Consider the following 25158-nt stretch of genomic DNA (forward strand, 5'->3'; position numbering starts at 1 on the left):
TGCCCCACTAGGGGGGCTTTCTCACTCTCCTTGTCTTTCTCTCTCTCATGAACTTTCTGGCCAAGTATAAATATTATAAATAAATAGATAAATAGATAGGTAGATAATGAACCCGACTCTTCTTTTTTACAAAGTTTAAAATCACATGCTGTTTTGGGCCAGACTATTGTGTGGTAGTTAAGGCAGCTCAATCCCACGTTGTGACTGTGCTGTTCAAGTCCCTACCCAGTAGCTTGAAAAACATGCCAGGCCCATGTGCATACATGCCCAAAATCTTGAAAGGAAAGTAGAGGAGAAGGGATTGCAGCTTGGCCATCCCCCTGGGGGTGTGTTTTCATTTTCCCTCTTTCTCTCTCTGTTTCTAGCAAGCACACATGTCCTATAGCAAACATTTTTTTTTAAGTTATATAATATTACAGGACCAGCAGATGGCATAATGGTTACATCGCTGGACTCCCACGTAGTCAACCACGGTTTGAGTCCCAGACCTGGTGACTTAAAACTCATGATGGACACGTGTGCATGCATGCCCAAAATCCCAAGAGGAGAATGGAAGAGAAAAAATTGTGGCACGGCCATCACCCAAGGGGGTGATTTCTCGCTTTCTGTCTCTCTGTCTCTCTGATGAGCTCATGCACACCATAGCAAAATCTCTCTCTAAAAAAAAGTTATATAATATTTTTAAAATTGTATGCTGTTTTAAAAGTCATGACTATATGACTATATGTAATGGATCTGTTCAAAACAGTTAACATGGAAAGGTTTAGTCACTGTAAAAATGTTACAGTTTGGATAATGTTTTCTCCCTTATAGATTCATGCTTTAGAACTGATTAGACTGTGGAGATTGGGCCAGTTTGAATCTTGCAGCCTCACAGGCTTGAAAAGCATACCAGATATATGTGCATGTATGCCTAAAATCCTAAAAGGATGGGAAAGTGAAGGAGAAGGGACTGCAATGGCCACATCCCCTTGAGGGGTGCTTTTTCCCTCTCTCTCTGTCTCTCCCTCTTTCTGGCAAGCACGTACACCCTCGGGGAATTTTTAAAAAGAGAAAATACTGTGACATGATCTTAAAACCAAAATAACTTTCTTTCCTAATACAAAACAAACAAAAACAAAATTGAGCAACTTTGCTCCCCTCAACAAGGTACCTTTCCTTTCACCTTTTCCTGCAGAAAATCAGTACTGGGCTCCCAGATCTGTGTCCACCCACCACAGCGTGTGGAACTGCTATTCTTGGCTTCAACAGCTGGGCTGTTTCTCTGCTTTTCATGGCATCATGATGCCTTCGGCCTTCAATTTCAGCTCTAAGTTTTTAGCTTTCTCTGCCACGCTGTTTACCAAGCCAGTCCCCCTGACCTTCTCCATGTCGTTTCTGCTGCTTCCTTTGTTCGTGGTTTCTTATTCTTCTGGTCATTCTGCAAACATTTTGGTTAAACACTATCTTCTAGTATAAGCAAATGTCTTTCCTCCTGACTCTTTTTTCCTTCTAAATCATTTAAAATCCCATGAACAAGTACTGTTTTCACCATTTCCTTAGATATACTTACCTCTGAGCATTCAATAATTCTCACTTCTTTCCCTTGAATATCCCAGCACAGCACACCCACAGGAATACCAGATATTTGTACTTTCAGTCTAGAGGCTCCTTTCCAGCCTGTTGCCACTAAAAGGAGGTACAGGAGCTGGATGGTGGCACAAAGATAATGCATTGTCTTATGAGGCTGTTCCATGTTGGAGGGTGACATCCCGACACCTCTCTGAACAAGTGTGCCATGATCCAGGGGTGGCAGAAGTTGGGTGTGGGGACCCTGATGTGGATGCCTGTTTCTGTCTCTCTCTCATTCTCTCGTTCACTCACAGAAGAAAGAAACATTTTAGAAAAGGACTACAGCGGGGGGCAGCTGGTGACATGGTGGTTAAGGCACTGGATTCCCACATGGCCAACCACAATTGGCATCCCAGACCTGGCAGCTTGAAAACCACAACAGGCACATGTGCATGCGTGCCCCAAATCCCAAGAGGAGAATAGAGGAGAAAGGATTGCAGCATAGCCACCCCCTCCCCAGAAGTGATTACTTTTCCTCTCTCTGTCTCTCTCCAGTAAGCGTACATGCTCGGGGGCAGGGGGAGGACTAAAGCAAAACACCGAAACAAACCATAACAGGGACTTTCCTCCAGAGTGAATCTGAGAACAATCGACCTCAACTGATAGAAAAACCGTCCATTTCATAATTAGTTCTTCCTACTGCCATTTGGTGTGGCTAAGGAGAGGAGACAGAGTTAACTGAGAAAACTCCTCTGCCATTGAGTTGAGCATCTCTTTAAACTGCGGTGTCCACACTGACATTTGCATTCACTGCTAATCAAAAGGAAACTAGGACTAGAGTCAGGGCTTTTAAATCCCAAAGCACCTTAATTATAACATAGATTCATTAATTAAAGAAAAAACACAACTAACATTTCATGATCACTCAGTCCGTGATACCCCCTGTATATGCCATGTACTCGGCAGAATTTTCTGTCACTCTTCCCAGGGCCAGCGCATACAGTGGTATCGGCTGCACACTAAACCACAGACCCATGGTAGCACAGCCTAAGACCGTCACACTGTAGCCAGCTTGATTATTTGGAAGATTTTTCATATTTTGATCAGAGCTTCGACAACTTTAAAGAGGAATGAGCTTTCTGTTTATTTAGGCAGTTTTCTGGCAGGTGGTATTAAATGTCTTGTTTCAGTAGAATTGATACATATCACATTCGGCTTGGACTTAGAAAGGAAGAATATGTTTTATTGTTAAAAGAACTTGATTTGATAATGTTCAGAGTAGCCTGGGTTTCTAATATAAGAAGTGGCTTTCCTCACTGAAGTTTTGATTAGTTGTATCTTCCTTTTTTTTAAGGTTTTTGCCATGGGGCATGTGTGCTCACCTGAGAGAGACAGTGAGAGGGAAAGTGAGAAATCACCCCCCTGGGAGGATGGCCATGTCACAATCCCTTCTCCTTCATTCTCCTCCTGGGAGTTTGGTCATGCATGCACACAGACTCAGCATGAGCTTCAAGCTATCAGGTCCAGGACTCAAACCACAATCACCCATGTAGGAGTTCATCTCATTATGATGTGGCTGGGCCCAGAGCTCAGAGTAGCCCAAGACTAACTGTTGCTATCCCAGGCCTCTGTGCCTCTGTGAATTCTCTGCCTCTGCCTCTCCCCCTCTGAAGTGATAAAACAATCCGAGACCTTGAGAAGCCGAACACCCTGCTTATCTGACCAGTTCTTCCTGAGGACGAACTCTGGGCTACATCTTCCCGACGGGCTGCTTCTTCCTAATAGGCTACCCCCTAGCCCACTGGAAACGCCCCTTCCCAACTTCCCGATGAAAGACTGTGCTCGACCCCCAAGTGGGGCCGTAGACTTTGAGACCCCCTCCAGGCCCACTGGCATATTAGAGTTACCCCTGTCTCTCCGGAGTGCTGCCTTTTTGTTCCCCAGCCGTCTGGTTTTTCGCAACATTTGGTGTGTTGGCGGGGAAGCGAAAATCAGACTGGCCCTTTGAGCCACCAATCCTAGGGTTCCCCCACCCTCCAGAACAGGAACTGCAGTGTGGAGGGATAGGCATGCTCCCAGCTTGTTTGATGGGATCCCCAGCCGGGGTACCCACCTGGGAGACGAGCATTCCTGGATCATCGGACTCCAGTTGGAGAGAAGGACCAACTCTTACTCTGGACCTGGATGCATCTTCTGTGGTCAGCTCTGGTAATCTGGTAAGCTCCCGGGGAATCTGTAGAATCCTATCAGTCAGCCCACTCAGTAAGAGTGGAAGAGGAGACCCCTACACTCTCCTTCGGTCCCAAGACTGGCAGTCAGGACTCGTCTGGTATCAGTCGGCCCACTCAGTAAGAGTGGAAGAGGAGACTTATACTCTCTCCTTCGGTGGCAGACCGGCAGTCAGGGCTAGGGCCCATCTGGTAATTGCTGGCCTCTGGCCAACTCTGGTAATTCGGTTGGTGTGGGGAGGGAATATATAACCCCTGAGTGAATGTGAGTGTGAGGGTGAATGTGTTTGTGGTCCCACAGTGCTTTGCGCCATGGGGCATGAGTGGGTCTGTTACTGTGTTTCCGTGGTGTTTCCAGAAAGACTCAGTGGCGGTATTACACGCTGAGGGCCCCCTTTCCTCTCTACCTGTGTAATCCGGTGGAGGTTCTATATCCAACTGCCTATTGTCAAGGAAACACACAAAGCCCGCGAGGGGCATGGCCAGGCAGACACCTGAATGGTCTTCACTTTGGGGAGTTCACCCAACCTTTGTCTGTGTTGGGACACTGTTCACTGAAGGGGGGGATGCAGGAACGGGTGGGAGGGTTTTCCCTGTAGAGGGGACTAGGCAGAGTAGGTGTCAGGTTACAAGTCCTGTCTCTGGCAACTGGAACATGAGTTTCTCTCAACTGTGAGAAAGGACACCCTCCGGATCCCGTCCTGACTCTCCTACAAAGACTTCCACTACAGAGCCAAACCTGCCTCCTCCACCTAGGAAAAGATAAGGCAGGCTTCAACTTCTAACACTGGAATATCAACCACTACGCCACCTCCTGATCCCAGTATCAGAATTTTTTTTTAATTCTTATCAGGATCACTAGTACACAGCAGTTCATATACTCCGCCACTTGTTTTCTGTGCCTGAGTGAGATTGCAAAGTTCCATTTTAAATATACAGGCACTTGCATTATGGTACAAATATCTAGGTGATAGCTAATATTAATTTGGCATTAATAACATACACGGTAAGTACTAAGTTGATGTAAAGTGGAGATTACTATGTAACGATCTGCTAATTACATTGGTGTACTTAGTTTATTTGTTTCTATGGAAATTTCATAATTAACTGATAACAAAATTTTGACTTGTTACATATCTATTAGTTCTTAATTTTCTATTTATTGTGACTAAAATTCAAATTATTTATTATATTATGCTTAATCATTTCATTTATATTATTTATTCAGAATGATTTCATGTTTATAAAAGTGTAATTAATGATAAACATATAATATACTAACTTCAAAAAAATTTTTACTTGAAAAATGAACTCTTTCAACAATTCACACAAAGGTGTCATATGGGCTACCAACAACCCTGACCCTTACACCAACCTCATGAAGGAGAAGATACTACTATAATATTACCCTCTTCTCACAGATCAAAAAGGGGGTCATTAAAATGTGAACTAATTCACCCAGCATCACAGAGATAACAAGTCATAGGCACAGGATTCATATCATGAGGTCTTGAGTCCAAGCTCAAGTGAAGGCAGTGGAACTGCTTAACTGCCGAACAGCAAACCTGAGACGCTCTCAGTGTCCTCCCCTCTCCTCTTCCTTACCTCTCTGCCTGGAAGGACAGATCTACTACTCATATCGCTGATGAAACAACGGAAGTGAGTTCATTTCTTCCAGACAGATTACAGTGGGGGAATGGAAGCTGGTCTCCTTAGCACCCTGGAAGTACAATTTGGCACAGGATTTTTACAAGCGAGGATGCGATATGGAGAGATTTGATGAGGTGGGCACATAGATTCAGTTTCTGCTTCCACCACTTACTCAGGCCCCCCCGTCCCCAAACCCTGGTCTTCCTCCAGTATACCCAAGCACATCCCAATGTATCATTCACCTGTCCATGCCAGGAACCCATGAATCAGTCTTAACACCTGCCTTTCCCTCACTACCCCAATCTTCTCACCAAGAACTGTGCACTGGACTTTGTAAATATCTCATGAGCCCACCATTTCTAACATCTCTACCACCTCCACCCTGGCTTTGCCCTCAGTGAGCCCCAGAATCACCAGAACATCTCTGTGGCCAGTTCTTTCACACTGCTTGTCCCATCGGGGCAGATTGACTTGCATTCTGAGCAAGGCATATACCAGTTAAAGCCCTTGCATACCTGAACATCAAATTCCACCCTTGCCCACTGGAGAGGACTGGAGAAGGATCCACCTCCTCCTTCCCTGCTCAGCTTCCCACACAGCAGACCTGCTTTCAGACCTCCAGGTACCCCCAGCTGCTTCCTCCATGAAAGCTTTTGCATGCGTGGTTCCCTTTGACCCACTTTTTACTCATTTGTCTTTCAAAACTCAACTCAAACAACAGAGCCTCCAGGTATGCTCCCTGACCTTGGTCTTTTCCCTATGTCTGTCCCTACCCCTTGGGCTAAGGGTCAGAGCAGGTCACCCAGCATAAGTTTCTCCCACACTATGGTTTTCGTTTTGTTTTCAGTGACTTTATCATCAGTGGTAATTCCGTACTGATACGTGGTTACTATTTGATTAACATCTGCCTTCCTGGGTGGATTCTAAGATACCCTGAGCATCCATATCTGTCATCTCACCATTTGAATTTCTGGGCTTAACACAAAGCATAGGTCACTAATTCTTAATAAAGGGCTAAAAGAATTGTGGAGCTTTGAACAAATTAGAGTACTAACACTTCCTCAGTTCCTCTTTCCTTAACAATAAAAATAGGGATTAAAAACAATGCCTGCCCAGGGGCCAGCAGGTGACATGGTGGTTAAGAGTGTTGGACTACTGTGTGGCCGACCACGGTTTGAGTCCTAGAGCTGGTGACTTGCTCTCTCTCTCTCTCTCTCTCTCAATCTCTCTCGTCAAATAAATAAATAAATAAATAAAGTTAAATAAAATTATTTTTAAAAAACCTGCCCATAGTTCTTGTGAGGCTTCCCTGGTACAGGCTACACAGGGCACTAAACAGCATGGCAGGTGTTTATGTCATCACTTCCTGCAACATGTTAAGGGCTGTAAGGATTAGGCCTTGCTTTCCCATTGCTTGTAGTCCTATAAAAAAGGAAGGAATTCCCACAAATAACCATAACACTGCAGAATAAGATACTATCAGGGGGGACCAGCAGGTGGCATGGTGGTTAAGGTGCTGGACACCCCCACATGGCTGACCATGGTTCAAGTCCTGGACCTGGTAGCTTGCTTTCTCACTTTCTCTCCCTCTCTCTCTGTCTGTCTCTCTCTCTCTGATCAAATTAAAATACATGAATGAATAAATAAAATAAATAAAGTTAAATAATTCTTTAAAAAAAAAGAGAGAGTATCAGATAGTTAGGGGCAGATCTGGCCTAAGGCAAAGATGTGATTAAGGTTGGGGACACCTCCTATCATCTCTCCCCTAGGGGCTCTCAGGAGCACTCCTGCTTGAATCACAAGCCTCACACCAGGGAGAGGACTCGCTCCAACGTCACCTCAGCAGTGTAGACCTTGACTGTGCTGTGAATCAACTCCTTTCTCCTCTCGTGTCCTCTAAAAGGTGTGTGTGCATGTATGTGACGTCCCTACTAAGAAGGAGCATTTAGAAAATGGGTCATTTAGGGCCCACAGCAGCGTGATGGTTAAGGCGGCTGGATCCCATGTGGCTAAAATGTGCAGATTCAGTTCTAGGTCATCACTGGGCAAGCCCGTGTGCCCAAGATCCTGAACAGAGTGAAAAATGGAGGAGAAGGTATTGCATTGTGATCATTCTCCATGTGGGGTAGGGGTGTTTTCTCACTTTCCCTCTCTGTCTCTCAGTACATCCACCCTCTGGCAAATCAAAATAAAAAGGAAGAAGAATTGGTTGTTTTTCATTCCCATAGTCCTACAAATCAACTACACAAAGTTTCCAATTCATCTACCCTAAGTGCCCAACTAAAGTTCACTGAATGAACGCACGCATGAATGAATGAAAAGGAAATGAAATTGTATGGGAAATGGTGGATCTGCAGAAAAGACAGTATAACAAGAGAACCAGGTTGCAATGGAGGACAGGATGCAAGTCCAGAACATACCTTATGCTCAGAGTTTCAAAAGACACATTGAAGCCGGTGGAACCAGCTCTAGTCCCCTCAGTTGTCACTTCATTTACCTGCAGCCTCCACCTGGGTCTGCTTTAACACCAGAACTTGAAGTGTTGGAGGGGAAACCGCTTAAATGCTATCCCAGTCTTCATCTGTGAAATAGAGCTAATGACACTGACCTTCCTCATAGAGCTATTGTGTGGGACAATTCATTAATAATGGCAGACTCCTTTGAGAGTATGAAGTGCGACATAAATGCTAAGCGATCTTTCCATACAGTCTCTCTGCTGGCTCTTCTAAAGCACATTCCGGTCTCTGTGTCTTTGATCGGCTGTTATCACCTGAAATAGAGCAAACAGGGCCTTGTATCATTAAGCAAATGCATATTGAATGCTATTCATTGCTAAAGGTTACTTAGCAATATAACTTTTTTTTTCCTTTTGAATGGGGACATCATCCGGTGAGAGGATTATGTAAACTAATAGCTAATGTATCAAAGGAAAGGAGAGAAAAGAATCAGCCATGGAAACCAGAGCAATGAGGCCCTCACTTTGGCCCTCGGAAAAACCCTATGTCCACCCATCAGGAGACTGGGAGAAAGCCGGGGCAGGTGAAGCAGAGACGTCCTCAAGGGGAAATGGCAGGTTGCGGCCTCTGAATCCTCCTGCCTTCAGCTCTCTGCTTATTGTGCAGGAAATCATTTGTAAGATTTGGGAGCCTGAATGTTGTCTGTCATTGGCCTCTCCAAACCCTCAAGCTTCTGGGTTTCCTCCTTTTGTGCTCACTGCTGCTTTGTTGGAGAGATTGTTTCTCTTTGGCTATAACCTTTTCTAGAGAGAGGTGGGCAGTGCTATGAGCAGACAGCCTTTATCCTCCCCATGCATTTCCCCCATAGCTGCTTCTCTCCAGAGAAACAACCTGCAGCCTAATGCAGGAGACATCATAACGCCGTTAGAAAGGTAAGTTAGCCTGATAGAGACCACATCCTGGTAGAAAATGTGAAGAAAAAAAAAATCTGTTGATTTCATTTGATTTCATATGAAAATATTGGCACAGCATTCAATTCCCTTAAATGCTCCCTTTTGCTTCAGACAAAAAAAATAGCATACGTTAGTTGATTTGGTTTAGGTTTTATACGTTGAGATGTCTGTGCTCTAGTACAGCCAAGATATTTGGTAATTCTGTGAGTTAAAGCTTTAAATGTTAGAGGTAACTTTTAAATCATGTTTTTCAAAAACAATATAAATTTACAATGTACTCCTCTCCCTATATTCCTTTAAATAATACCCAAAACACAACTCTCACATACCCCTCTGTTTTACTGCCTTGACTATAGGGATTTTATGTCTCTTATTTGGCATTGCTGTTTATTGTCATTCCTCCATAATTCCAGTTTTTGCTGACCTGCTTTTATTTCAGTATCCTTCGAAGATCTTTCTTCACTATGCTTAGCTAATTCAAACTTTGGAACTGTGTCTGGGTCAATGCTATAAAACGTTTCTTAACACAGAACAAGATCGCCACCCAGTGGCCAGGATGGACGTCCCTCTGTGCATCCTTCCAGATTTTTCCCCTTACATTTTTTTATATCACTGGGACTATATAAAAGAGGTGTGTCCTTAGAGAATATCTAGCCACTGTGCTCCTTTTTCAGATGAGAAAACAGGTGAGAAAAGTTAACTTGTTTGGTCAAGCCTGCGGTGCCGTAGTACGACCCATGTTTCAGGACAGAATTTGCCCTTCGTTTTCTCAGGGTGGTACCTCAGAGTGGAGGTGACCTTCAGGAACAACCACTCCAAGCCCAATCTCATAAAGATAAAGTCATGCTCAGAGAAGGAAAATGGCATCTCAAGGTTTATGGAGCTGAGTAAACTGGGACGAAACCCAGCTTCATTAACTCTTTGCCTGGGGTTCATTCTTTTGGTAGATTAAGACTATACCATTTTAAAACATTTTCTTTCTCCCCTTAGATTATCATAATTCCAGTTTTTAACAGGTAACCACAGTGAATGACCACAAGCAGTTAACTCTTGCCTTCCTCAAAATGAATGGGACCGGGAACCAGCAGTTAGCGTAATGGCTATGTCACTGGACTCCCACATAGTCGACCGTGGCTTAAAACTCACGCCGGGCACGTGTGCATGCGTGCCCAAGATCCCGAGAGGAGAATGGAGGAGAAGGGATTGCGGCATGACCATCCCCCCTGGGGGGGTGATTTCTCGCTTTCTGTCTCTATGTCTCTCTCTGGCGAGCACACACGCCTTATAGCGGGCCCAAAAAAAAAAAAAAAGAATGGGACCCACAGCACAGGAATGCTTAGAAACATAAAATTCATTCTCTTGAATGAATTCTTCATTGTTGGTATGTGCAGAAATATCTCACCACTTTCATTTATACTGAGAAGGTAATGGATTTAGTTGAAGGCCATTAGAAAGTCTAACAGGGCCTCTTTTAGTTTAAAGTCAGTGTGTGTCTACAGTTCAAAATGTCTCAAACTTCTAGAATTTGAGAACTTTGCCAAATTAGAGATGACTCTGCATGTCTTTCAATCACTTCTCCACTAAATTGAAAGTTACTTTAACGATATAAGAAAGATGCACAACATTGAAGACTCCTAATCGTGCTAAATAATTTTGAGTTTCCGAATTCTTGGGTGATCAGGAGTCATGAGGTGTAGCCACTGCTCTGTGTTCCTGCAGGATCCAGAATTCTCCTGGCCCTCCTGAACTCCTCTGCAGCTGGAGATCCAGCCAAACTGACAGCTCCCACTTCCCCTGCTATCTTCGAGTTTTGGAGCCTCCTAGCTTCTAGTAGGACAATTCTGAATTCAGTTGCACGAGGTTTTTCCAAAGGATTCCCTGGGAATGAGTACCGGTTGCCATCGCACCCTAGATTAAACTACTGTATTTCTAAATTATTTAATTTTATTGTTATTTTTTAATTTGTTATAGGATGCATGTGCTCATGAAAGAAAGTGAGAAAGCAAGCTGCCAGGTCTGGGACTCAAACCACAGTTGGCCATGTGGGAGTCCAGCACTTTAACCACCATCCCACCTGCGGACCCCAGCTAAACTACTCATTAAACCACATGGAATTATTCTCTTCTCCCATTTCCATCGCATTTTTGCTATTTCCTCATTCATGCTTTTTAGGATCACTTTCCCAAGAGGCACAATAAAATTAAATAAATAAGTGAATGAATAAATAGACTATCTGCACCACATTCTTGTCTTGGCATCTGATTTTCAGGAGATCCAGGTGGTTCTTCTTCCTTATGGTCCAGAAGCCCTTGTTGGGCTTGGTGCCATGAGTTCTCTCTCTCTCCTCTCTCTCTCTCTCTTTCTTTTTTCTTGCTTTAATCATCATTATTACCTTTTTTCTCTATATTCAATCACTGTGTATTCATTATAGTATACAAATGAATTTTCCCATTAGGAATACACTGCATATTGGTCCAATCAATGATATTACCATAGACATAATTAATAGATTTCTTTCCATTTTGGGCCCCTTAAATATTTTCTTTCTTCTTCCCCTTGATTTTCTCCTCCTCACCCTCTCCTATTTCCCAGTTTCCCCCAGTAATAACAGTATCCCCAGTGGTTGCTCAATCTGCCTCCCCACCCAACACACATAGGCAAGTTGATCAGGAAGCTGAAATACCAGGGCCTTTCACTTAAGTAAGTTTCCTTCAAAGACCTGAGAAAAACCCTCGAAATGCTTTCCCATGGTTTTTGTAAAATTTGCAAAATGTTAACTTCAGTTAGTTAAGATTACCCTCCAGGTTGTATTTTAGTGACAAAGGGCACTTTGGATATCTGACTAAAAACGATTTGAGTTAGGAATACGCACTTTATATGAAATTGAGAAGACATTTCAGAACATCTCAGTAAAAAACAGATACAAAATTATAGACCTCTGATTTGGGTGAACATGAAGTATGCTTCATCTCTCTTTCAATTATTTTAAAAGCTGCAAAAATCTAGATTAGAAATATATTTTAAAATAAAAATAATAGACTGAGCAACAAGGTCAATAGAAATTACTCCTGCATCAAGAAGTAAATCAAAACAAAAAGATTCAGCATGATCAAACTCAGGAATTTAGTAAAAAGAACAGAGTAAAAGTATGATAAAATCAGTTGTTTGATAATCCAGTCAATAAACAGGAATGAATAAGACTGGCCCCATAGGGCAGCAGTTAAGCCCTCTTCAGAAACGCCAGGTCACACACAGCTGACCAGGGTCTGATTTCCAGCCTGGAAGTTTCCATGCCAGGCACCTATGTGCATGGCCAGAGTCCTGATGGGATGGAGAATCATAGGAAAAAGGATTGTGATGTAACCAGGCCCCATTGGGGAGGGGGGTGCTTTCTTTCTCTCTTCCCCTCTCTCTCTTCTTCCTCTCTCTCTCTCTCTCTCCTGCATATGCATGTACCCTTTGGCACAAGAAAGGGGAAAACATGAAATAATCATGAGTGAATCACATGAATACACTGAGAAAAATTAAATACCCTCTTTATTTGATACCAATACTGATACTGATGAATACAATATAAACTCGTAACACCACAGTTGTCCTTACAAGGAGGACATCTATGACAAACTGGTTAATGCATGTCACTAATTCAAGATATTTAAAACCAGAAACTGCACAATAAAACTTGAGATGACCTAAAAACATTTGTTTGATACCAGTACTGATATCAATGAACATAATATAAACTCTTAATGAGTGTCATTAATTCAAAATATTTAAAACTGGAAACTGCACAATAAAACTTAAAATGGCCTAAAAACATACAGATCATATACACAAAGACTTAATAGAGGTTTTCCAAAATTGACAGCAATTTGATCAATTTACATGACACTGCCAACAATGAGTTGCAAATCTGTAAAAAATGTTTCAAAACTATCAAAAATGAAAATCAAATGTTAATCCATCATGGTGAAAGAGAGAGATAACTTATCTTTCTATTCTCTTAATGGGATATATTCCCAAAGCATTATCAGATGAAGAGGTAACTGATGTGTTTGATTTCAAAAATGTAAGGGAAAATTTATCAAAGAAGACTGAAAATAATTAATAAAAATATTAGGTTACTTTCTGAGATGTTGTGATGTTTGTGGTGTTTGTATTATTTGCCATTACTTGTGATTTCTTTTTTTTATACTTTTTGTTTATTTGTTTTGATTTTGGTTTTTGCCAGTGGTCAGCACATGAGCATCTGTGTGGCTTGAGTCCCAGAACCAACAGCTTCAAAACCATGCCAGGCACACGTGTGGGTATGCCCAAAATTCCAACAAGAGGAAGGAGGAGGAGAAGGGATTGTGGCATGAACATTCCCCATGGGCGAAAGAGGTGCTTTCTTCTCTCTTTCTGTCTGTTTCTATCTGGGGAGCACATGTACCCTCTAAAATTTTTTTTTAAAAAAAGAATAATTTAGAAATATGGTACATCACACATTGAACATTTTATGGAACATTTTAGTGTTGGGGAGGGGGGTGGGCATGTGGACAGGATTACAACATAAAAGGCATTTCTTACTGTGGGTCATAGACTAAAAGCTTCAAAGAATACACACAAGGAGTACAGGAATGGCTGCACATTGAAGCACAAGACTCTAAAGGTGACAGGGACAGTTATAAGAACACCGTTTGGCAATTTGCAGCAGATATTTGTGCATTTATTGGAATTTAGGAGACATTTTTCCTATAGAAATAATAGTTTACATCATAATTGGATTTCTGGATGGAAGCACAAAAGCCTATTTAACTCTTTTTTTCCTTTCCTTTTCTTTTTTTAATTTGTCAGAGGTCACATGTCCTTGCCAGATAGAAAAAGACGGAGAGAGAAAGAGGGAAAGGAAGAAGCACCCCTAACATGTCATGGTCACACTGTAATCCCTTCTTCATTTCTTCCTCCTTTTGGGATTCTGGGCACACACACACATGTGCCCAGCATGTTTTTCAACCCAGTGGGTCTGGGATTCAAATTGCACAGTAGCCATATGGGATCCAACTCTCTTAACCACCAGGCCACCAGCTAACCCTTCACTCTTAAGTTTTATATAAATGATCATATGATAGGGTGTAATTCAATGTTATAGTATTAATATAATGTGACATAATAGAACATAGTGTGACATAAATGCATTATTGTAGTTGTTCTTGTCCTAAGCCAGCACTCTGTTTCTATCCCAATAGTCCTTCCCATTCATAGAACTCCTAAACAAACTTTTGAAATAATCTAAAATTATAGAAATTCATAACATGCACATATTTCACAAAATAATTTAATATTTTTATTTATTTACTTCTTTAACATCTTTATTTTCTTCTTCCATGAGCAAGAGTGAGAGAAAGAGAGACAGCATCCCCAACAGATTCTTTACGCTGATCCATCCCCAGCTTCAGTCCCCCTGGACCATGGGCATGCACATGTCCAGAGTACTCAGAGGTCTCCAGACCCAAATCCAGAACCTTCCTAGGTGGACTGGCTGTACATAGCATTATGTTTTACTGCTGCACCATCCTCTGACTCCCAATTTAACATTTTATAGTAATTTAAGATTTTATGTATTGCACTGCTTCTTGGTTTGATATAACATAATAATTACCTAAACCTTTCTGCAGAATTAGAACAATTCACCCTTGCCCGTTCTGGACCCCACCAAGAACAAGGAAGGTACTGAATAGACTAAAATGGATACAGTTTTAAAATTCAACAAATGACATATTTAGGGTATAAAATTTGAAATTCTACTCTTTTTTTTTTTTGGAGAGGTTTTCGCTATAGGGCGTGTGCGCTCGCCAGACAGAGAGAGACATAGAGACAGAAAGCGAGAAATCACCCCCCAGGGGTGATGGACATACCACAATCCCTTCTCCTCCATTCTCGTCTCGGGATCTTGGGCACGCATGCACACGCGCCCGCCGTGAGTTTTAAGCCACCGGGTCCAGGACGCGAACCGTGGTCGACTATGTGGGAGTCCAGCGACATAGCCATTACGCTAACTGCTGGTTCCCTGAAATTCTACTCTTAAGATAACTCTCCAGTGCTAAAATCATCAGTGCTTCTAAATAATGAAGCAAAAGAATAAAGAGTTAATAGGCAACAGCCAAGCTCAATAAAAATCTGCAGAAGGGAGTCATCTTTCTTGAGAGCTGCAGAATAATAAATGAACATGGAATCCTCTGAGCTTACTTTGTCACATGTTACAACAACAATAAAGGAACTACATCTTAATGGCTATTTGATTTAAATACCATAAGAGTATTGATTTCAATACCATACAATTCATATGTTGATTATGTACTGCTGGATATAGACCTGCTAGATAAGTGTGTCCAGACAAGAAAAGGAGAAAAGAATGAATATTTATGAAACACCTGCAATGTGTTGGACACTATGTTTGTTTCATTACATGCACTATCTTACGAAATATAATTAGGACTAATATAGATTTGGTAACATTATAAAGTGTCTATTACTATTCCATTTTGGCATTACAATGAAAACTCCGTATTAATATTCTATGGCTTCTGTAAAAGATTGTTACATATCTAGTGGCTCAAAACCACATGAATTTAGTATCTTACAGTTCTGCAGTTTAGAAGTCCAAGATGGGTATCCCTGGGCTATGCTGCTTTCTGGAGGTTCTAGGGAGAATCCATTTCCTTGCCTTCCTGACTTCCAGACACTGCCTGCATCTGGAAGGGTTGGCTTTCCTGCCCATGACACCCCTCCTCTGTCTTCAAAGCCAACAATGTCAGGCCAAGTCTTTCACACACTGCTGTTGCCAGTTATGTTTTCCATACCCTTTTCCAGTTCTTTTTAAAGGACTGTGATGATGTCACTGAGATGACCGGCTAAACCAGGACATTCTCCCTATTTTAAAGGCAGGCGGTCAGCATTCTAAACTCCTGCAACCGTAAATTCCCTTTCCCTTTCACATAGAGATCTCCCAGAGATTAGGATGTAGACATGGGGGGCTATTGTTTGGCCTTTCACAAAAATAGATCTAAAAAGATTAGATATCTCACACAAGAGGTGGAGCCGGGTTTCTTACCTAATTCGCTTGACTCAGGCTGCTCTATTCAGTCCACCTCACATGCAGTTCAGTAACTGAAACTGGCAACTATCTCCATGGTTCAAGGCTGATCAGGAACTGTATCTTCAGTGCCTGTTGCGTGCCAGACCAATAAAGGCATCATCTCATTGAACAGCTGAGAATCTAACAAAGGAGACCCTGACATTATTATGTTGTCATGCAGTATATGATGATACACGTTATACAGCAATGCAACTCATATTCTGCTAGGTTTTTGAACACAGGGCAAGGGGAACTCACAGTGGGAGGAATCAGGACCAAAACAGAGAATGTGACAAGAAAGTGGTTGATATCAAAAAGCGAGTTGATGGAGCAAATAAGAAAAGGTGCATGCTTGTTAAATGCTTGTGGAGCTGAAAGTCTCAGAATACAATAGAGAAAATGAAAGAAGACATGACAGCAGTCTAACTAGCAGGGTGTGTGGACCCAGAGTGAGCATGACTTTGAATGGCACAGAAAGGGCTTCGAACATTTTCTCTCTGAGTGGAAAACAGAAACCAGTAAAAATTTTAACCTAAAGAGATGCCAGAGCAGATCTGGATTAGAAATGTAAGTGTGGAAAAAGGGATATGATTTAGTAATGTTAGCTTGTGAAAAAAAGATGCAATTGTCTCATGATAGATGCTTTTGGGAAGAAGTATAAGCCAGTCTGCAAAAACCTACTCAGAATTTTGAAGTTTGAGAACACCTTCACTTTGGGGAGTTGCATAGTCCTATTGAAAATAAAGTGAACCCTAATAAACCAGAGGGAGTCATTTTCATTCATTTATTTAGCAAGCATTTACTAAACACCTATTACACATCAGGCTTTGTACTAGGTGAATAATCAGTCACTTTAGTGAACAAATATATATTGCTATTTTGTTCTTTCCTCCTCCAAAGGGTGGGCTGAAAAAAGATCCAGTGAGTTAGAAAAAGACATGAAGCACTGATGTCATGTTGTTTATTACTGAGTTCAAAGTGAGCTCACAGAACTCTAGTGGCACTCACAAGATGCTTCCTCCCTCTTGAACTTATAATGAAAAGTACTTGCATAATGGCTTCTTGCTCCTTGGAGCTCACAGTGAGGAGCTGAGCCGAGCAAAGCCAAGACTGAGCTAAGCCAAGGCCATCAGGACTGAGCTGAACCAAGCCCAAGCTGAGCAAGGCTAGCCAACTGGGCAGGTGCTCCCTTTCTCTTACAAGGGCTGCAGACAGTAGTAGCTCATTGCCAAAATCAGACTAGTACACACTCACATGCATGTTCCATCCAATGGTGTAAAACAGCAAAGTCATAATTACATAACGAGCATGCAAGTGCAGAACAACTAGTAACATAAGTTGTTTACCCTATGGCCTTCAAACATGATGAGATAGGAAGTGAGGGAGCCAGACTAAATCATCCTGACCCCATTTTCTCAACAACTGCCCTGTTTGCCTTACATTTTAGTAAGGGAAGATAGACCTATACACACAGAAAAACATGTGCAGGCTATGTTGACTGCTGGGAGTCACAAATTTCTCTTTCCTCTCACCACATCCAGGTTGGCTTTATCTTCTTCAGAGGCTAAAGTACGAAGGGTAATGGTAGCTTTGCCTTCCCCTCCCTTAGGAGCAACCAATCTGATACAGGAAGCAGGAACTGTGCAAGTCCAGACTTTCTTAGAGGAAGAAGGAAGGAAGGAAGGAAGGAAGGAAGGAATCGAGCAAGCTAGACTTTTGAGTCCAATCCCCAAACAGGAGCAAGCCTAACTATCATTGGGAAATAGAATGCATGTTCTATCCCATGTAACCCAATACTGAAATTCACTATGGGTACTGAGATTGAAATTGGACCATGGAGAATAGTGAGGAAAGTGTTATATTTAGATGATTTAGGGGAGGAGAAACCTGGTAGGTAGAGGAAAATGAACAGTCCAACAGCCAGGTGGTCTAAAGGAAAAAGAGAGGGGTCAACAAACCTGAACTGGTCTTCCCCCTCAGAGCAGAGCAAGCGCCCCATCCTTCTTCATTTCACCTTCACCTACCCATTTGAATAGGAGGAGTAGGCAGCCATTGCTGTGAGTTACTCCAACTCGCTAACTTGCACAAAACAATGCAAAGGACAGGACAGGCCATGTACAAGGGGGCACTGACTTCATCCATTGGCCTAGACCCACAATTTCTGGGCTCCAGAGCTCTAGGTAGAGATGAAAAAAAATAGGGAACCTAGGACAGAGAAAGAAGGAATACATGTGACCTTCTTCATTAACCCACCCACAGTCCTCTGCAGGGGAGGGATGTGGGGGGCAATACCACCAAAGTACCCAGGGAATTAATTGAACCCAGAGCCTCCTCTTCACATAGCAGTTTGCTCCCACAGCACTTTTCAAATGCATAGAAAAGCCTTATTGCAAATGTATTCATAGTTTTATTTATTCTTAACATTTTTTTCAATTACATATAGAGGTTAAGCTAATATACTGTTAATATAATAAAGGCTAATAATTTTATGATGCCATTAGCACATTTTCGTAGCTCAGAAAAAGATTTGCTTTCTTTGTGTGGGAAGACACCTTGCCCATAACTCTTGGAGTTACCCTGAGTTGAAAGTGTTGTCTAGCCTCATCAGTGCCCTAGGGGGCAATGAGCAGGCTTTCAAATCCTGCCTGAAACAGTAATAAACACTGTGTTTTTAAAAACAATGCAACTGTTACATATTCCTGTAGGCAATTAGCCTGTGTTGCTTGCCACAAGTTGCCCTGTTTTTATCCCTACAGAATAAGCACTCAGCCCATCTGCTTGGAATTATCACCCTTTTCCTTCTTCCCTCTAGGTAGGTCACTAAATTCCTTTTCAAATAGTGGGCATCAACCATTCAAAATAACAACAAAATAAACTAAACACGTTCAAATGCAACTCAATATTTCTCTAGAGCACATAATTATAAAATACTATCACAGAAGAGCACCAGGGAGCCAGCAGGTGGCATGGTGGTTAAAGTGTTGGACACTCCCACATGGCCATCGATGGTTCGAGTCCTGAACCTGGTGCCTTGCTTTCTCACTTTCCCTCCCTCTCTGTCTTTGTCTCACTCTGGTAAAATATTTTTAAAATGAATAAATAAAATTAATTAAAAATTTTAAAAAGATAGAAAAGAGTACCTTATATACCACAATAATTTTATAAATTTAGTCTAGCAATTTCAAGCCACATTTAATTTTCTCTGAAAATCCGCATGGCAGAAAGACACTGCTCGTGGTAGCTTTCAAGTCTCTTACAGGGTTCTGTAAAATGATAACCTTTTAGAATTAGCACTTTTTCTATAAGTAGATACTAAATTGCTTATACTGATTAAATTCGTGTATGCATTTTCACTAAAATAATACTAAGTCATTTTCCTATAACCATCCTAGGGTTTATGCAAATTAGAATGCTGCCTTATAGTCTAGTATGAATCATTTGTAGTTCTTCATCTTTACTGATAGGTGGGGCTAGTGATTTTCTGCACTAATTATAATATTTTAACATATTAAAAACTATATCTAGATGAAGTAGATACTTCAAAGCTTCAAAACTGATGAAACTGCATACTTCTCTTTTAAGGGATAAAAACGTTTGCATTAATATGTGAAACACACTACTGAAACACCCCTGCTGATTTCACAGGGGTTTTTCAAGGAATTATGAATAATTTTCTGAAAATTAAAAGAGTAAGGATCAGTTATTTATGATGATAAAAATTGGATCTCAAGAACTATTAAAAACTAGGAAGAGTCTTCTAAGATGGATTTTGTTTTTCATTTCAAAAATTATTTAACATGTGCCAGAGGTTTAAAAAAAAAATAGAATCAGAAGATCTGAGTTCTATATCAGTTATACCACTCACTAGTAATGTGCTACATATGAGCGTCCCCCAAAATGCATGTGTTAAAACTGAATCACCAGGGACCAGCAGATGGCATAATGGTTATATGGCTGGACTCTCACATAGTTGACAGCAGTTCGGGTTCTGGACCCAGTGGCTTGAAAAGCACGCTGAGGACGTGTGCATGCGTGCCCAAGATACAGAGAAGAGAATGGAGAAGGGATTGTGGCATGGCCATCCCCACCCCACCCCTGGAGGAGGGGGTGATTTTTCAACTATCTGTCTCTCTATTTCTGTTTTTCCAGTGAGCTCACATGCACTATAGCAAAAATCTCTTAAAAAATTAAAACTGAATCACCAATGTGGTAATACTAAGAGGTGAGGCCTTTCAGAGGTGATTAAATCGTGAGAGTAGAGCCCTCACAAATGGAATTAGAAAACTTCTAACGGGCTGGAGAGAACTAGATAGGCCTTTTTTGTCTTCTACCTTTGGGCACATGAGGACAATAAAGTCCCATCTTGAACTACAGAGCCATACTTACCAGATACTGAATCTACTGGCTTCCTGATATTGGACTTCCAGCCTCCAGAACAGTGAGAAACAAAATTCTGTTCCTTATAAATTACCCAGATTTGGGCCCAGCAGATGGTGTGATGATTACATCACTGGACTCCATGTAGTCACTTGTGGTTCTAGTCCCAGACCCGGCAGTTTAAAACTCATGGCGGGTGCGTGTGCATGTCCAAGATCCTGAGAGGAGTATGGAGGAGAAGGGACTGCAGTATGGTCATCCTCCCTGGGGCGGGGTGGGGGGGGTGATTTCTTGCTTTCTGTTTCTCTGGTGAGTGCACAAGCAAAAATCTCTCTTTAAAAGCAAAAAGGAAATAAATTACCCAGATTCAAGTATTCTGTTAAAGAAGCAGGAACAGACTAACATACATCTTGACAGTGAGTTACGGAATATCTTTGTGAATCTACATCACAGAGCTAAACTAAGTTTTAGGTGAGGTAACAAGGGAAATATGTTGTGAATGATAGGTCAAAACCTCTTAAATGCCAATTCCTGAAGACAGCCTGGTGTGAGCCATCCAGAAATCCCTGTTTAGATTTGGGAACAAATTCCCAGGAATTTACAAACTCTCTCCACCAAAGTGTTTTTACTCTTCCAAATTTTAATCTGTCTTATTCTTTAGTGATTACATTCTGGGTCATCTGGATAGACACCTCACAAATACCATGCAACTTGTGTATGCATTATAGCAATAGTGCCAAATAATTCAACTTCAGTTTTTTTCAAGCTAATGAAAACAGACAGGGCAGCCTGAAAATATAACTTCCGTGTTCTCCTAAGAGAAAGACAAATGACAATGGCAAACATTCTGAACAAGGCTTTATTAGTAGTTTGAACCTAGACTACTTATGAGAACATTTCATCTTTACATGGCCCTAGAAAGCTGAATTTACAATTAAAGAATTCTGCCAGTCAATCTTAAGAGCACTCATTTGATATTATTCATTATTACAAATTAATAGGCTCATCTGTACTGGCTTTGTAATTTTGGGGGGTTTTTTTTGCTTTGTAGTTTTGTGTACACTTACAGTAATTGGGTTTTTGTTAGTCATATGAACTATAAGCTTATATTTAGATTCATATGTGTACATATTTAAATAACATTGTTGAATTAACTTATTTAACTAGCTCAAAGATAATTTCAGAGTTGGGAGGGTATGACCAATAAGATCAGTACTAAGAAATAAGAGAACTCATGTTGTCTTCTGTACTTTGCAGGGTGATCCCGAGCAAGTCAAATGACCAACTTCCCCTACTTCTGCAGGCTAAGATAAGGATAATAATCTCATTTGCTAGGATAGTGTGAGAGCTAAATAAAACAATGACTGTAACCACGAATGAATGAACGCCTTTCTTGAAACAGTACATTGTGGACAGTAAGGTCTCTGAATCAAGAGTTTAGCCTACCAAGGCAACCTGGGGCCAAGTGTCATACTTTTTAAGTCACTGCTTAACACTAGGAGCTATATATTATCTCAGCTGCTTCTAATATAGCTATAATAGAAGGTGGCTGGCTTTCTATTTTGGAACATCAAAAGACTTATTCCTACATCCTACCCAGGTATTTGGCTTCCTAGTAGCTTTAAAAACAAAACTTAGTACCCAAGAATGAAAAATGTTATGAGTCACTTGTGAGGAAGGCAGCAATCTACAAATAGAGTAAGAAGAGTAAAATTCTCCCACCTACCCGAATTTTTTTGTTTTGTTGTTTTCTGTGGTATAATGGAAGGAAAACGCTCTTGTTTGAGCTTTTTCTTATACTTGAATGGGACCATCCTAAACAAGTCAAAAGACTTTTCTGCATTAAGTCCAGAGTTTAAGAAGCAGGTTCTGGAGGCCAGCAGGTGGTGTAGTGGTTGGAGCACTGGACTCCCATGTGGCCAACTGCAGTTCCAGTCCTGGACCTGACTCTCTCTGGCGAGCATGTGTGCCTTGTAACAAAGTAAATAATACTAGTAATGTAAGTAAAATAATTCTTTTTTAAAAAGGCCTAGACACAGGCTGTGTGGCTCTCAGTCCTGACTCCAACCAAAAATATGTAATAAATAAAAGTCCCAGACATGGCCAGCACAGCGACTGCATGTTGATGTGCAACTTTTTTTTTTTTTTGATGTGCAATTTTGAAAGTCACGTGGAAGAATGGGTTTCGAACCAGCTGTCTGGTTAAAATGGGCGCGCACGACAGGACCCGAACTCTCTGCTTCAACGTGGTCTATCAGCGCTACGCTTCAGTACGCTACTGGTCTGCTACCAAGTCTGGGAGGACCCTTAGACAACATTTAGCTATAAGGAAGAAATGGTGACATTTTTGCCTCTAATCACCCGCTTTCTCGCCACTTCACCAAGAAGGGCGTTTGAAGCATCAGAGAGCCCGGTGCCCACCTTCAAGCCGTAGCTGGGTTACAGGGCTCCACCAGCTCCCCAGCCTCGCTCCCTCACTAATCCGGGGGCCTGCGGGGCCCTGCCTGCCCCTCCCTAACCCTCCCTAGCCCTCCCTAACCCTCCCTAGCCCTCCCTAACCTTCCCTGGCCCGCAGTCCCGCGCTCCTGCCACCGCCCATCCGCAAACGCCCAGCCCTCCGGCTCCTCCTCCCGCCTCGCCTCCGCCCCTACGTGTTGGAACCCCTACACCCAGACTGCACCGCTCACAGCCGGATTCGGCGCATGCGTCTTGTGACGCCCGGAGTTCCTGTTCGCCCTCATCGCTTCCGGCGGGTGACATCTGACCAATGAGACGGACTCGGAGGCGGGCATAATTCTCCCAGGCTCCTCCCCAGCCGGGGGCTTCCACCCGGGACACTAAAGGCCTAGGAAGGCCGCGCGCCATCTGCTGGGGGCCATGGCCGCCCCTGGGAAGCTCAGCACTTTCCGTCTCCCGCCGTTGCCCACGATTCGAGAAATCATTAAGTTGTTCAGACTGCAGGCAGTGAAGCAGCTATCCCAGAATTTTCTCCTGGACTTGAGGCTGACAGGTGGATGGTTTCTTATTGCACCCAGGAGGTCTTCAGTGCCCCTGGGCACGTGGGCCGAGGGTCCCGTGCGGACCCCGCGGGCGGGGGGGCCAGGACCAGGCGCAGGCGAGCGACCGGCACTTGGTCAGGTCCTTCTGCAGCTTGGTACTGGAAGGACTCCGGAGTTGCACCGTCCAGGAGACACGTGAAGTGCGTCGTTTGTTCACAAATACCGCTTTGGGGCGTGTGGGCGTGAGCTCGGAAAAGCAGGAGGTGCAGACGCTGAGCACGTTAGGGGCGAAGGGTTCACGTCCTGAGAGGCCTTTGTGGACGTGGGAATCTTGATCCCTCTGCAGTGGTCCTGCATGTGCTACCTGATTTGTTTTACATGCTGTTTTAAATGATCAGAACGTAAATTAGCCAAAAGGATTTTACCAGTTAGCTTGTTGAAAAAGAGTAACCCTCATAGGATTCTTTATTTAAACATTTATCTGCCGAATCTTAAGAATCCTCGAGGCGCAGATATTCTGTAAATACATACAGTTTTGCACAACCTCTTGAGAGCTTGTGCTGGGAATCCTATACACACTTCAATTTTATTTAGTCTGCTCTCCCCCTGGCCTTTTTTTTTTTTTTTTAACTTTTCTTTTTCACTTTTACAATAAGGCACCTGTGCTCGCTGGAGAGAGGGAGGGAAAGTGAGAAGTCTCCAACCCCAGGGAGGATGACCTCGCTGCAGTCCCATCTCCAGTCTCCTCTTGGGGTTTGGGACATCCACACACACCTGCCAAGGGTTTTCTTGAAGCTACTAGTTTCAGGACTCAACCTGAAGTAGGTATGTGGGATCCACCTGCCTTAACCACGTCCCTGGCTGGCCCCCCTCTCCCACTTTTGTGTCACCTTTTCTGAGGTGAGGTTTATGTACAGGTAAATTGACCAGATTGAAGTACACGATTCAGATGTTGAACGAGATCTATATGACAAGTATGTCCACTAATTCACTGCTGGTACTTCGATTTTGAGATTTGGATACTCTTGTTTGTTCTTCGGAAGTCGAAAAGAGCAGTAAGTCATACCCAGAAAGAGTTCAGTTCATTTTCAGTTAAATGAAGCACAATCTTCAAAGCGTAAACAATGTTTTATTTGTTGGCCATGGGGCTCATAACAATGTGACTGTGTGTCAGATAGCTTAACTCTACTTAAGCTTCTCAGCTTTGAATTGGAGGAGACTCATCCGCCTCCAAAACCCTTTATTCTAGTGGTAACCAGTACCAGCCTTTTCTGCTAGTCATTACCCACATTCTAAATATAAAGCACCATTGTTAGGGCTGAAAATACAGATTTTTAAAAAATTACTTATTCATTCATTCATTTCATTTCATTTGACCAGAGAGAGAGAAGGAAAGTGAGAAAGCAAGCCACCAGATCCAGGACTTGAACTGTGGTCGGCCATGTGGGAGTGTCCAGCGCCTTAACCACCATACCACATGCTGGTCCCCTGGAAATATAGATCTTTATGTTCTGGAAAACACAAAGTAATTTATATACATTTTGTTGTGTGAGCCTGTTAAGTCCCAAGTTCTAGGTGCCATTACCCACTCTGCCTATGGGAGTCAGATTGATGGGAGATGAAGACACTGGTCTTTTCCAGCAGGAGCAGAACAAAATTGAAACCCAGGCTTAGTGACTGATGGTGTTCCTTTGATATTTGTTTGAATTTGTGCCTGAAAACTTTGAGAGCCGAGCCACTGTCCTGCCTACCTTGTAGACTCCATCTTTAAAGATGAGAATCTTGTAAATTCACTCCGTAATGCCTGTGCTTAATGTGTCATTCCTG

At 42.4% G+C, this 25158-nt stretch overlaps 1 protein-coding gene across 5 annotated transcripts in view; it reads left to right on the top strand.

Moving 5' to 3' along the window:
- The first annotated feature begins 23109 nt into the window (after positions 1-23109).
- The window catches only part of TFB1M (transcription factor B1, mitochondrial), a 48906-nt gene continuing 46857 nt past the window's right edge, over positions 23110-25158 (top strand). The window contains exon 1 of one of the 5 annotated variants that reach the window (XM_027769805.1): positions 23110-23342. In XM_027769805.1, the coding sequence (XP_027625606.1) occupies positions 23210-23342 (133 nt within the window). In that variant the 5' untranslated portion in view covers positions 23110-23209. Of the gene's footprint in view, positions 23343-23385; positions 23532-25158 lie in introns of those variants that run through there. The other 4 variants (XM_027769807.1, XM_027769799.1, XM_006139983.3 and 1 more) reach the window with 4 other exon arrangements.

This window comes from Tupaia chinensis, unplaced genomic scaffold, assembly GCF_000334495.1.
Source record: "Tupaia chinensis unplaced genomic scaffold, TupChi_1.0 Scaffold000014_1, whole genome shotgun sequence".
Classification (NCBI taxonomy): domain Eukaryota; kingdom Metazoa; phylum Chordata; class Mammalia; order Scandentia; family Tupaiidae; genus Tupaia; species Tupaia belangeri.